General features: G+C 49.2%; 1 protein-coding gene across 1 annotated transcript in view; it reads right to left on the bottom strand.

Moving 5' to 3' along the window:
* The window catches only part of TRIO (trio Rho guanine nucleotide exchange factor), a 409289-nt gene extending 399486 nt beyond the window's left edge, over positions 1–9803 (bottom strand). Inside the window, 2 exon segments of the mRNA XM_037798879.1 lie at positions 9204–9312; positions 9314–9803. Coding sequence (XP_037654807.1) covers positions 9204–9312; positions 9314–9361 — 157 coding nt within the window. The 5' untranslated portion in view covers positions 9362–9803.
* Between the last annotated feature and the right edge of the window lie 2852 nt (positions 9804–12655).

The following is a 12655-nucleotide window of genomic DNA, read 5'->3' as shown; positions in this document are numbered from 1 at the left end:
AAGGCATTTACAGAGAGTCTGAGTCTCCTCATCCATAAAATGGAAACACACACCTGCTAGAAGGATGGATTTGATTCTACATGGAAAAAAGTACACGAAACACCCTGTATATATCTGGCAAGTAAGAGGCCTTCAAATGGTAGCCAGTAGTGGCCATAGCAGAGACAGTGGGGAAGAGAAAAATTTTACTAGGTTTTCTTGGAAGACAAGATTGGTGTCAATGGCTTTTGGAGAAATGAAAATAAACATGATTTTATAAAATATCACCTTTCTAGAACGTTACTGCTTCCTACACGCACTTACTTTACTCTCCTGTGGAGCGTAACTCCAAAAGGGTCATCTGACCCAATGCCTGGGGATCCAGGTCACCCACCCTGCTCCTGGGCAGCTGCTGCTGCAGACTCAGATGACAGCAAGTGTGTGGGGAACCGGGGAGAAGAAGCAGGGCCCCTACAAGACTGCCCAGCATCCTGGTTTCCCTGAAGACAGCCCCCTGCTCCAGCTATAGGTCGTCAGAGGAAATTTATAGCACAGGGTCTAAAGACAGAGGTTTCCAGCTCTCTGGTTCAGGATACAGGTCTATTCTCAGTAACACACTGCCCGCCACCATCAGTTTGGCAACCAGCAAAGAGATGTGACTGGCCCAAATAAATGATGCAGTGAGATATGAGAAATGCCTAGCAATGAATCCTGCAAATTTTGCATCCCACAGACTGTAACTAAAATGCAAAAAGAAACACGTTCACAGAGCAGCTAACCAAGCACAGGCAGTTAATGAAGCTACGTGAAGATTCTCCCAGAAGGAGCAGCTCTCTAAGGGCCCTAGTCAGAGGGCATTCTGTGAACTCAGCTGCCCCGGGGAAGAAAATGCATGGCCTGGAATCCATCAAATTAGCACCGGCTTTCAAGGCTCCTGGACCCAGATAAATGAGGACAAGTGCAGCAAAAATTAGACAGAGGTGAAACAACTCTAAAATAAAAGAGCAAGATATATTCTACATCTCTGCAATCTTTTTTTTTTTTTTTTTTTTAGCTATTAATGCTCCTTTTCATAGCAGGAGAATTTTTTATCATTGGGAATCTTTTTAAAAAGCTACCTCTAACAAGAGTAATCTGCTTGTTTAGAAATAGGTGCAGCCTTTGAGGTTTCCTCCTAGTGAGACCTCAGAGTGAGTCATGGGCATTTGGTCTAATGCCAGATGCACTGTGGAAATGCAAAACTTCATTTTGGAGGCAAAGACACTTGAGTTGTAGATTACTGAGTACTTTAATTAGCCACATGTCTACTCTTGTCTGGTTGGGGAGGAATATGGAGTAATCTGGAGAGCAAACCTTGTGTTTTGGTAGCCATCACCCTAATTGGGCTTCATCCCAAATTAGTACATCTTCCCAGTTAGCCTGACAGGAAAAGCTTTAATGAAAACATTGGTCCACACAAAGAATAGCTCGTCAGCCCAGGGAACTTTGGGGCAGTGTGTCCGCGTGCATCAATCAGGCTGCATCCTGAACAGTCTGTCATGTATCAGGGACAGTGATGAGCGTGGAGGTCCCTCCCTGGCAGCGTCTCCGCAAGCTGCAGCAGCGCTGGTCCTGCAGCTCCCTGCACCCACCTGGGGACACGGGCCTCCATTCCCAGGACAGAGGTGGCTGGCGAGCTGATCCCTCACTGTCCTGCTCTGGGAAGGCCTCGGGCTGCCCTTAGCTGCTGTCATTCGCACTGAAACCCTGTACGTGTGGACGGGTGAACCAACTGGGGACCAGCGGTTGGTTAATGCTGGTGAAAACAGGCAGCTGCGAAAGCCCACATACTGTACGAGTCCATTTATGCGATTTTCTCGAAAAGACAAAACTAGAAATGGAGAACAGATCAGGGGCTGGTGGCCAGGGCTTTCAGGGGTGGGGGGCAGGGTGTGACCACAAAGGGGCAGTATGAGGGGCTTCTGGGGGTGATGAACTTTTCTGCTTCCTGGCTGTGGTGGTGGCTACAAGTGTTAATTCATAGAAATGCACACCAAACGCCAGTTTTACTGTTTATTAACTTAAAAAATAAAACTTTAAAAAGACTAACAAGGTGGGAGAAAACGAAGATTACAAATCAAAGAATTAGTATAGGTAATAAGTATATGGCACCCTCAAATCAATAGGAGACAATTCAAAAGGAAAAGAGATGGACAAATAATTCAAAGAAGTACAATCAACTAGTAAGTTATCTGTAAATATTCAGCCTCACTAGTAATTAAGGAAATGCAAATAAAACAATAAGGTATCAGCAAAAACCAGTATAAATCATTTCTCTAGGTAAACTTGAGCAAAACTGAGTTATTCTGGAAATATTTTCTACTGATTTGAAAGATGATAATGGTTGCTCGGACTGCCCTCTGTAGGACCAAGCTTCCTGTAATCTCTAAAAGAAGTCGAGAGAAACTTTGAAGATAGAGATGAGGAAATAAAGATCCTTTTCTTGGATTTTGTAAGAATTAATTTGGAAATCCATATGTCATAGAAGTCAAGTCTGCTGACTTTAAAGAAAACAACACCTATGTTTAGACATGCAGTCACCGTTTTTTTCCACTTCAAATTTTCCCACTCTGGTGATTTGTGCTGCCGTCCAGATAGAAAAAGGCAGTGGCACATGCAGGGCGAAGTGCAGTCAGTACCTCCACACTCGAGGCTTTAAAGATGGAATTTCTAGGCACAAATTTCATTTAAAGGAGGGGAGTGTGTTTGCATTAGTATATGAAGTGGGCTCATTTTCCCTCTGTTCTTGGGCCTTCATATATATAATTGACTTTGCAGCTACTTTTTTTTTTGAGGATTAATGAATGAATTTTTAAAATGTTCATTCCAATTAAGATTCAGAAACATAAAGTACAGTTATTCTTGAACTTGAGAAAAATACAATTCAAATTTAAAAATATAATTCTTGAATTTTTTAGATAGGATTTGTTGGTGAGTTTTTCTTGATATACGTGTGTCTTGTGTGTCTATATGTATGTGTGTGTTTATATCTTGAGAAAGTCATAAAACACCCCCTTTGGAATTTCCTGGAATAGATGCTTTCATATGTAAGAAGGAATGAAGGAATGAAGGACAAAGTTTAAAATCTGTTTTAGATGAATTCATGTTTCCTAGTCCACATGAAGTGACATATAAATGACATGTATGCTTCAGGGAAAAATGTTTTAATTTGAAAATTTCCATGTGAATGAAATGTCTTTAAGAGATCTGTCAAAACACGAACAGTTTATATATACATACAGTTGGCTTCCATGGTTCACTTTATTTCACTTCCTTTTCCCACACTGATTCGCATCTTCAAGGATTCCTTTTTTTCTTTATTGCTGCCCTTGCTGAAGAACATCACTGAAACCTACTGGAGTGTCCTTGTGGGTCATCTGGATTCTGAAAAGTTTTACATTTTCTTACTCCATTTACTTTTTAGTTAAACCATGATGTGTGAGACAAATGTGCTAGGATTTGCATCTTTAAAACCTTAAGTGTTGAGGTACTCACTGCACATCTCCCTGCATGTGCTACTGCCCAAAGCTGGGAATCCTGTATCTCATGCATGATTGTTCTGTAAACCCACAAGTTCTCTAATAAAGGAAAAAGGGGGGGGGGGCTGCATCCCTTCTTCAGCCCCAATGGGGCACCCCATGCCGGAAGCCCACTCTGACTCCCACTGGGCCCTCGCTCCTCTCTTTCTCTCCCCCTCCTTCCCACAGAGCAAGTGCTCAATAATTTGGGTTTTAAGAGACTTCCTTACATTGGGTGGGTGGGGAGGAGAGGAAATTAAGACAGCAACACAACTGGTCATAAGCAAAATGCTTCCCTTAGTGATTGGGAAGTAAAATTAAGTTATTTTGTCATGGCTAATTATTAAACATGAGAGCAAGATTTCCCATAAACAATAATGTCTGCATATAAAGCTTATTAACTTCAAAAAATGGGGAGACTACGCTGGAAATTCTAGCCAAATATTTCCATCTCATCTGTATGAACTGGGAGACAGGGAGGTGCAATGGGAGTTTGGAAGGGGCTGGGCACTGGGACGAGTGAGGCAGCAAGACATTCCCGGGGTGGGGGCCAGGGCAGGGAGGATATGGAGGCACTTTGCAAAGCCTCTTCCCAATCTGTGCTTCTTTGCTCTTTTTGCTCTTTTCCCTGCGGTTCAGAGCAGTACACAGAACTCCCAGAGTGGCTCCAGTTGAACAACACACCAGCAGGATTCCTAAATCCAGGATCATGGATAAGATTCCCCATGCATCCTCATTTCCTCTCCTACTGGACCTGGAACAGCAAGACCTGGAACAGGACACGAGAGAGGTCTGCTGCTGTTCATCTAAACCCTCTTCTCCCTTTCTCCAAAATCAAGTCCACCCTGTCCACTGCACCCTAGCAGCTTGACAGAGGGACAGAGGCATGGGGAAGATATAAAAGACAGCAGCTTTGGCCAGGAGACAAATGACACAGCCCCTCTTGTGAGTTCGCCAGCTACTCAGCTGACAAGTGGGGAGGGGAAGAAATGAAAGAAGGGACATCACAGCCTCCTACAACCTTCCATCAGAAGACAGTGAGATTCCCACTCAAATCCATGTCTCTACCATCCATATAGTGGCTGCTATTTCCTGCTGTGGCACTATTAAAAATTGGTCAAAACAATGCACTTCAGGAAGGAAAAACCAATTCACTACAGAAATGAAGAGGAATGAGAGGGGTTGCTATTACTGCTTTTTATAATCAAGCATGGCTCATCTCTATCAACATAAGTGATTTTACTAGGCGGTAAAGTGTGGCTATTGATTAAGAATTTGACTTTTCTCTGGAATTCTGCCAAGGATATGAGATAAAATTTTATTTTCTCAGTAAAGGAGTCAAGTAAACCCTAAAATAATATCAGATACAGATTATTTAGATTATGACAGTTTCAAACACGTTGCACTTTCAGTTAGAAACAAATCGCAAATTTATCATAACATTTAAAAGGTCTAAATAGTCTACCTAATTACACATTTTTATACACATTTAAAGAACATATTTAAATCACATGCTTCAATTTGAACATAAACCACTGGCTTATTTTAAGTCATGATTAATGACTTAAACGGTTAAATGGCTTCATTTAAATCTTCATTTACATCTCGGACAGTTAAATTGCAAAGGGGAAAATACAATATCCCACATCAATAAGGCAGTTTATCAAGGTCTCCATGGAAAGTTTCTTTCAATGATCATGTTACTGCTCTTCTTCGATTTCTTGAAAGTCACTTCTAGGATTATTTTTAGATATCTCCTAGCTTTCCTCTAAAACCACACTGTACCACCTTAAAAAGGATAGAGCAAGCATTCACTACCAAACTGCATTTTCTTTAGCCTCCCTATACACTTTTCAAAATATTGAGGGTAACTTGGACCATCTTCATACTACAACAATTATTATTGGTGTGTTCAATAACCAAAACTGCCAGGATTTCTAAATATAAACAGAATTAGCATGACAATTTTGAAGGACAGCTTCTGAAATGGTGTTAAAAGCCTAAGTATGAAAAAAGCTTCCCTCAATATTCCCTGAGGAAACTATATCAAAACAGAAAAGACACATCAATACTGCTGATTTTCTCCATATACTGCGCTGCAAAGAGAGGGGGCTGTAGCCAGGAGTCCAGAAAAATTTCTGATAATGAAAGAAACACAGCACGATGAGCCGTGACACTTCAGAATAACCAGAAACCTTTATTTTCCACACATTCATTTAATGCCAACATAAAACATGCCAGGCAGGTTAAAAATAATGCATTTATGTAAGCACGCACACACACACACACACACACACACACACACACACACACTCTCTCTTTCTCTCTCTCTCTCTCTCTCTCTCTCTCTCTTTTGCAAGGTTAAACAGAGAGTGCTGGAAGAATGATTTATTGCCATAAGAATAGAGCCCCAAAATAGATTAGTAATAAAAGTGATTGGTCCCAGAGGAGTTGAGAACAAATGTAAGCAAAGTCGTGGCCATGAGAAGCATCCAGGAAAGAGCACAGGAGTCGGGGACCAGCTTACGGCCCTGAGCCCACCTTCCCAAAGTTCTACTCTGGCAAGAAGTCACCCAACCTCCCTAGAAGGTGCTTCCTCACCACTAAAATAAAACAACATGGAACTTGCTCATTTCTGTGAGGTCTTTTTGTTTGTTTGTTTGTTTTGCTTTGGCCAGAAAATCTCAGCTGTCCTTTCACACACAATCATCACACTTTCCTCACTTGTTTCAATGCAATCCCATTTAACAATAATTGAGCTGCCTACTATGTGCTAGGTCTATAACAGGGTGATGTTGCTCGTCAAAGCGAATAGGGAGACCCGACCCATGCCAAGGACCTGAGGGGAGCATGAAATGACAGTGGGAGACCTTGAGCGCCGTGGGGAAGGCAAGAGGGCCAACCGAATCCTGGAATGGGAGACAGCCTCTGAGGCCATCTCTTGGAGTCCTCTCCAACTGCAGGAATCCTGTCCTTGGCACCCATCACAGAGCCCTGGCAGGTGCTGGCACCTCAGCTCGAGCACCTCCAGGAATGGGGGGATCCCATGCAGCCTATGCCATATCTGAACAGCTCTTTTTTTTTCTTTTCCAAAGTTATGTTAAGCAGAAGTTATCCTCCCTCTTTCATTCAGCCACTGGTACCAGTTTTCAACCTGTGGCTACAAAGATAAAGTTTAATGCCAGAGAGACAAGAAGGAAAAAAAGAAGAAGAAAAGAAAAGAAGCCAAGCAAGCACCCCTTCAGGGATGAGAAAAGAAAGACAACCAATAAAAAGTCTTTGTTTAAGTCACACTGGCAATCTTAAGTGCCAGGCTCAAAACACCCTGGAACAAATATTCACAACCTGATCTGTCCTCCTCAGTCAACGAGAACCTATTTTCTGTTTCTGCGTCTTAGGGAATAAAGTTAGAGTTTACTTACTGATTTGGTGTCTCCATTCTCCTCACTGCTCTCCAAGCCCCTGCCTGACCCTCTGTCAGGTGAGATTCTGCCCAGGGGCTCCTGTTCTGTTCATACTGACTGCCCAAAGCCCCCAACTCCAACCTCACAGCTCTGGATGCTGAAGCCAAGATCTACATGGAGAATTCAGAGCAGCCCAGAGAGAGAAAAACGCACTTTAAAAATGAAGTTCCAGACTACCCCTGGGGTGGAACAGTGCAATCACTGCTTACTGAGTATCGGCCCTGGCTTCTGGCCCCAAGACAAACAACTGAAGAGGAAGTTTGTCAGATTGTTTTGGAGGATGAAAGAATGGAGCAAGTCAATAAGCCAGAGTACCTGGTTCTGCCCAGCAACGGAAGGTGAACAGGAGCAGGACAAGGCCAAAGACGGATGGTAAATCCTGGGGAGAGCCACAGTGACTGGGAGCAAGCATTCTGTGGGTGTCCAGTCCAACCTGAAGCATTCTGGGAGCTCTTGGGGCCAAAGGAAGTGAGCTCTCTACTCTGAGTAATAAAGCTGTAAGAAAGTCTGCTCTCATAAGCAGCAAAAATTCCATCTCCAGGGAACAAGAACCCTTCTAGCAGAAAGCTGGATACTGCACAGAATCTATTATTCCGTGACAGGTGGTAGAGACAGAAAAAAGACAGGCTAGACTTTAGCTTCAGGGCACGAAGGGAAGACGTCCCAGTTCTGCTATTAAGAGGTAAGACAGGGCTGCTCTCTATCGAGCTAGTTACACTTAGACTTTCATTTGAAGGAGTTCATGTTTTCCTAAACCTTTGCTTTTTGCAGGAACCTCACCGAGAGAGGGAGGACTAGGGAGTATATTAACTCCAAGCTGACATTGAAAGTCAACGCCTGTCAATCCCGGCCGCAATCTATTAAAATGAATCAAAACTAACCCTGCCTGGCAAAGATAAAGCAAATCGAGGAAGGACGGAAATAAACCAGTATCTAAGAGCCACCGCTAACTTCTCCCTCTGACCATCGCCCTCGCGCCGCAAACTGCTCCTTAGGACCCAGATTACCGAACCGATCTCATCGAATCTGGGGACTTGATTTCAAGAGGAGCCAGAAAGCAACGAGAGCCGCCGGCCTCCCGCGCCGCGCCCCCCACCGCAGGCCGCTCCCCCAGCCCCGCGGCCCTCCACCGGGCCGCCACCTTTAGTCCCCGCACCCCCGCACCTGGCCCACCCGGCTCGCCCTCCTCGGCTCTCCAGCGCTGAGTCTGCATCCCGCCGGCCCCGCGCCTGGCCCGGCGGGGACCGCGCTGCGGGTCCCCAGGCCACCGCCGGTGCCTCCAGCTCCGCCGCCTCCGCCCAGACGCGCGAGCAGCAGGGACTGAGAGCGGGACCGCGGGCCCGGCTCGCGCGGGATCTGGGCCCCAGCGGGAGGAGGCGCTGCCGCCAGTGCCGGGGACGCCCTGTCACGCCCCCCGCGCTGCACACCCCGAGGCCACCCCCTCCTCGCCGGCGCGGAGACTCGGAACCTAACACTGCCTCCACCTCCATGCCGCAGGTGCGAAAGTCCCCGCCGCTCCAGGGCCACCACGTTCCCAGATAACCTGAGATGTACCTCCCGGGCCGTCCCCGGAGACAATGGCTCACCCCGCCGCCCGGCCCGTCGCGCTTCATCTCGGCCGCCTCCGCCCCTAGCCCCGCGCAGTGGGTGCCATGGCTGCCCCTTTCACAGAAGTGTAAACCGAGGCCGGGGACACGACAGCCTAGAACCGAGAGGAAACCAGGCGGCAAATGGGACTCGATGTGAAGCCAGGTCCGAATCATCCCGGGGCCGCCAGAGATTGGAGTCCGCTCTCCTCGGCCCGGGGCGGCCCCGGCAGCGCGCTCCTGTCCGTTCCGCCCCGGGGCAGAGGCCTCCGCCCGCGCCGTCCCCGCCGCCGCCTCCCCAGCCCTCCCGCGTTAGAGACAAAGAGCCGGCGCCCCAACTCACGGAGCTGTGGCCGCCGGGGCGGGAGAGAGAGGGTTTGCCCTCGAATGAGGGGTCGGCGGCGCCCGGGCCGAGCTGTGCGCGAGGGGCGCGGGCAACGGGACATGCTGCTGTGGGTCCCGAGCGTGGCGCCGGGTGTGCAGCGGGCCGGGCGAGCACGGCGGTCCGAGGCGACGAGGACCCTGACCCGGACCCCGACCCGCGGACGGCGCTTCCGCGGCGGGGTCGGCCGAGCGCGCGGAGCCGGCCAAGAGCGGCCGGCCACAGGTCCACTTACCGGATCGGAAGAAGGCCGTGATGTCGGCCAGGTCCTTGGCCGCCTCCTCAGCCCCCTCGCCGGTGCCGCCCCCGCAGCCCGAGCCCGCCGCGCTGGCCGCCGCGGCGGGGGCCGGAGGACGCGGCGGGGGCGGCGGCGCCACCGCTGCTGCCGCTCATAGCTGCCGCGGCGCCCCGCGGCCGCGCCCGACCCGGGCCCCGCGCCCCTAGCGCAGCGCGCCGCCCGCTCCCCGCCGGGCTTGGCGGCGCGGAGCGCCCAGCTGCCCGCGGCCGGCGCGCGGACGCAGAGCCCCGGGGCGGCGGGCGGCGGCGGCGGCGCGGCCCGAGGAGCGCGCCCACATAGACCAGGACTCCGCCCGAAGCCGCGAGCCGGCCGCGGGGCGGGGGCGCGGAGCCACGGCCTCGGTGGGGCCGGCCGGACCGCGGGCAGCAGCGCGCGCCGCGCCCGACACGCAGTGGCGAGGGCGGGGGCCCGGGCGGGCGGGAGCTCCGGGATCACGGGCGCCGGCGGCAGCCGCGAGCCTCCATCTTGATTTCAAAAGGGGAAGGAAGGAGGGGGAGGGGTGAAATCACGGCCGAGGGAACCCGGGTGAAAGGAAAAGGGAGAGCAGGGAAAGCAGGGGAAGGAAAAAAAGAGCGGCCTCGGGAATTTCCGGCGAACATCGTCAGGGGCCCGAGCGTGGGCTCGGCGGGTGGGCGGGGCGGAGAAGGGGCGGGGCCTGGGCCGCGGGGCGGGGCCTGGGCGCGCGGAGCCGGCGTGGTGCGCGGTCGCGTGGCCCGGGTCGAGCCGCTGGGCTTGCAGAGGGATGGCGGCGTGGCTGCGGGAGCCGCCAGCGTCTCTCTCTCTCCTCCGCCAGGGCAGTTGCAACGCTTGGAAAGGCAGGAGCGTTCTGTCCAGCGCTGCGGACTTTTCCGGGCCCGGCGTCGCTTCCGCCGGAGCGTTCGCGCCTGCACCGGAGCGCAGATCTCTGAGTGCTCGAGCTGTGAGATGATTACTGATGCCGCCCGCGGGGCCGAGTGACTCGGCGCAGGGCTGGTGTCTCCGTCGTTCGCGCAGCCCCGGCAGCTGGCACCTACATAGGGCTCCATGATGGTTGTTGAATGAACAGTGAGATCAAGCAGACGGCTGATCTCCTCCAGCCTCCCGAGGATTCGATCCAGACTGCTGGGCGAGTGGGACTAGCCTCTGAAATGTGGGCACGTAAAATGAGGTTCCCCTCAACCATCCCCAGGTCTCCTCCAGTTCCCTGATCTCCGACTCCGTCCTTGTTCCACCAAAATGTAGGGATCAGAGAAGACGATGGGAGGGCTGGGACTGGGGGAGGCTGGAATGGGGAGACCAAAGGAAAAGCTGGCTGTGGGGTGGGGTGACAACCAGCTTTAAGAGAGATCAGTGTCATATGAACGCTTCACAAATTCCCACGTCCAAAACACCTATGACCAGGCTGCAAGGGGGGTAAGAAAAAGAGATGGGTGCCAGGGATTAAAGGCTTAGATTCTGGCACAAAAAAACGGAAAAACAGAAAAGGACAGAAAACAACTGGCTGCTGAAGCCACTATACATGTGTACTGTAATTGAACAATGAAATAAGAGGAAGACGGAAGCCAGGTTTCTCAGTATTGCAGGGGGGAGATACAGGCCAACAAGGAGAGAAGGAACGAGCTGTGTGGTAATGGATTAGAGTAGGTGACATCAGTATGAACTCATGTTTAGTCTAATACAGATACAGTTACATAAAGAAAGATTTATATCTGTGCATATCTATACCGGTTGGTATACACATACGTGTCCTTGTTGTCTGCCAAGAGGGCCTAAGAAGTAACTTTGCAGTGGAGAAACCTGGCAATCACTTCTTCAGCCAGGTAATCAAGGTCAACATTGATAGTTATAGGTCATATTGATAGTTATAGGTCATGTCAACAGCGTGTGCCTTGATACGATGTGATGAGAACAGTACTTTACCTCTGTAGTCTTCCTCCCCAAAACATATAATGTCAGGGTAATTGTTAGAAAAGCATCAGACAAATCCCAACTGAGCGATGTCATAGAAGCTCAGTACTCACCAAAACCATCAAGGTCATCAAAAGGAAGGCATCTAAGAAACTGTCGCAGCCAAAAGGAGCCTGAGGAGACATGACAACTAATTGTAATGAGGTATCCTGCATAGGATCCTGGAACAGAAAAAGGATATTACGTAAAAACTAAGAAAATCTGAATTACATATGGAATTCCATTACTGATGTACCAATATTTGTTCATTAACTGTGAGAAATGTACCATACTCATATGAGGTTAATACTAGAGAAAACTAAGTGTGTGATATATGGGAACTCTTTATACTATCATCACAACTTTTTTGTAAATCTTAATCTATTGTAACATTAAAAGTTTAGAAGTTTTTATAAAAGTTTGGAAAGCAGCATCTCCAAAAAGGAACATGCAGTAGGTCCAAATTTCACAGACCATCAACTCAGGTTTGGCAATGTTGATCTTTTTAATTTTTTCTCACTTAATTTCTATCTCCATCTCCCATTCCTCACTTTGATGGCAGAAAGTGTAATTCTAGCTCAGGGAAAACTTAATCTCTTGGGGTTTTCTTTGTCAATTGAGTGCTTTTCTCTTCCTACCTGTTCCCCAAGGTTTTAGCAGAGGCTCCCAAAGGCTCTGGCAGTGGCACAGCATGGGGTGGGGTTGTATGTGTTCCTAGGTACATGCTGGTGTTGGGGGGCACATCCCACATGTCCCTACACCCTGAATCTCCTGTCTGCGCTGCAGGCATTAATAAGACCTTACTGCCTTCTGCAGTTGCATCCTCCTTGCCTGACCCCGGGCTTCTCAAAGTCAGCTGACCATCAGGACACCTCCTGAGCTACTCCCAGCCCCAGCACCCCTTCCACAAGAAATACACTCAGCTGCTCCCTTGGGTGCTCAGAGCCCCCACTCCCAGCCCCAGAAGGTAAGGCCACTTTGTTGCCACTCCCAGATCCCTCAAGCCTACCAGGGGCTTCTATCATTCTGACCCACCCCCACCCCAACACCAGGGCTTGGCCAGGGCGAGGAAGCGCAGGACACAGGCTCCTTTCTCAAAGACACACCACTGTGTGATGCTATCCTCTTCTTTTTCCAGATTGGAGGATTTTTATTTCCTCTGCAGGAAGAAAACCTCACTCCAGTTTCCTCATGTTTCCTTCCAGAGCCTTTGTATTTGTCACAACCTTTGTGTCCTTCAGGGGACTCAGATTTTGTATTCTTTGAGATTCAAAAACATTTCCCCTCCAATTATTCCCTCTGCCATGGATTCCAGAAGTGTCTCTTGAAACTCAGAATCTGAGCACTGACATTTTTTTTTCTTTGCATCCCTGCCATAATAACTCTACCCAGGGGTAATGGGTACAGATCCCCATCCCTGCTGCCTTGGATGGTAGAGAAAGGCCAGAGATTTAAAATTAAAA

Source organism: Choloepus didactylus, chromosome 11, assembly GCF_015220235.1.
Source record: "Choloepus didactylus isolate mChoDid1 chromosome 11, mChoDid1.pri, whole genome shotgun sequence".
NCBI lineage: Eukaryota > Metazoa > Chordata > Mammalia > Pilosa > Megalonychidae > Choloepus > Choloepus didactylus.
The sequence above is the reverse complement of the archived record's forward strand: the minus strand, read 5'-3'. Positions and strand labels throughout refer to the sequence as shown.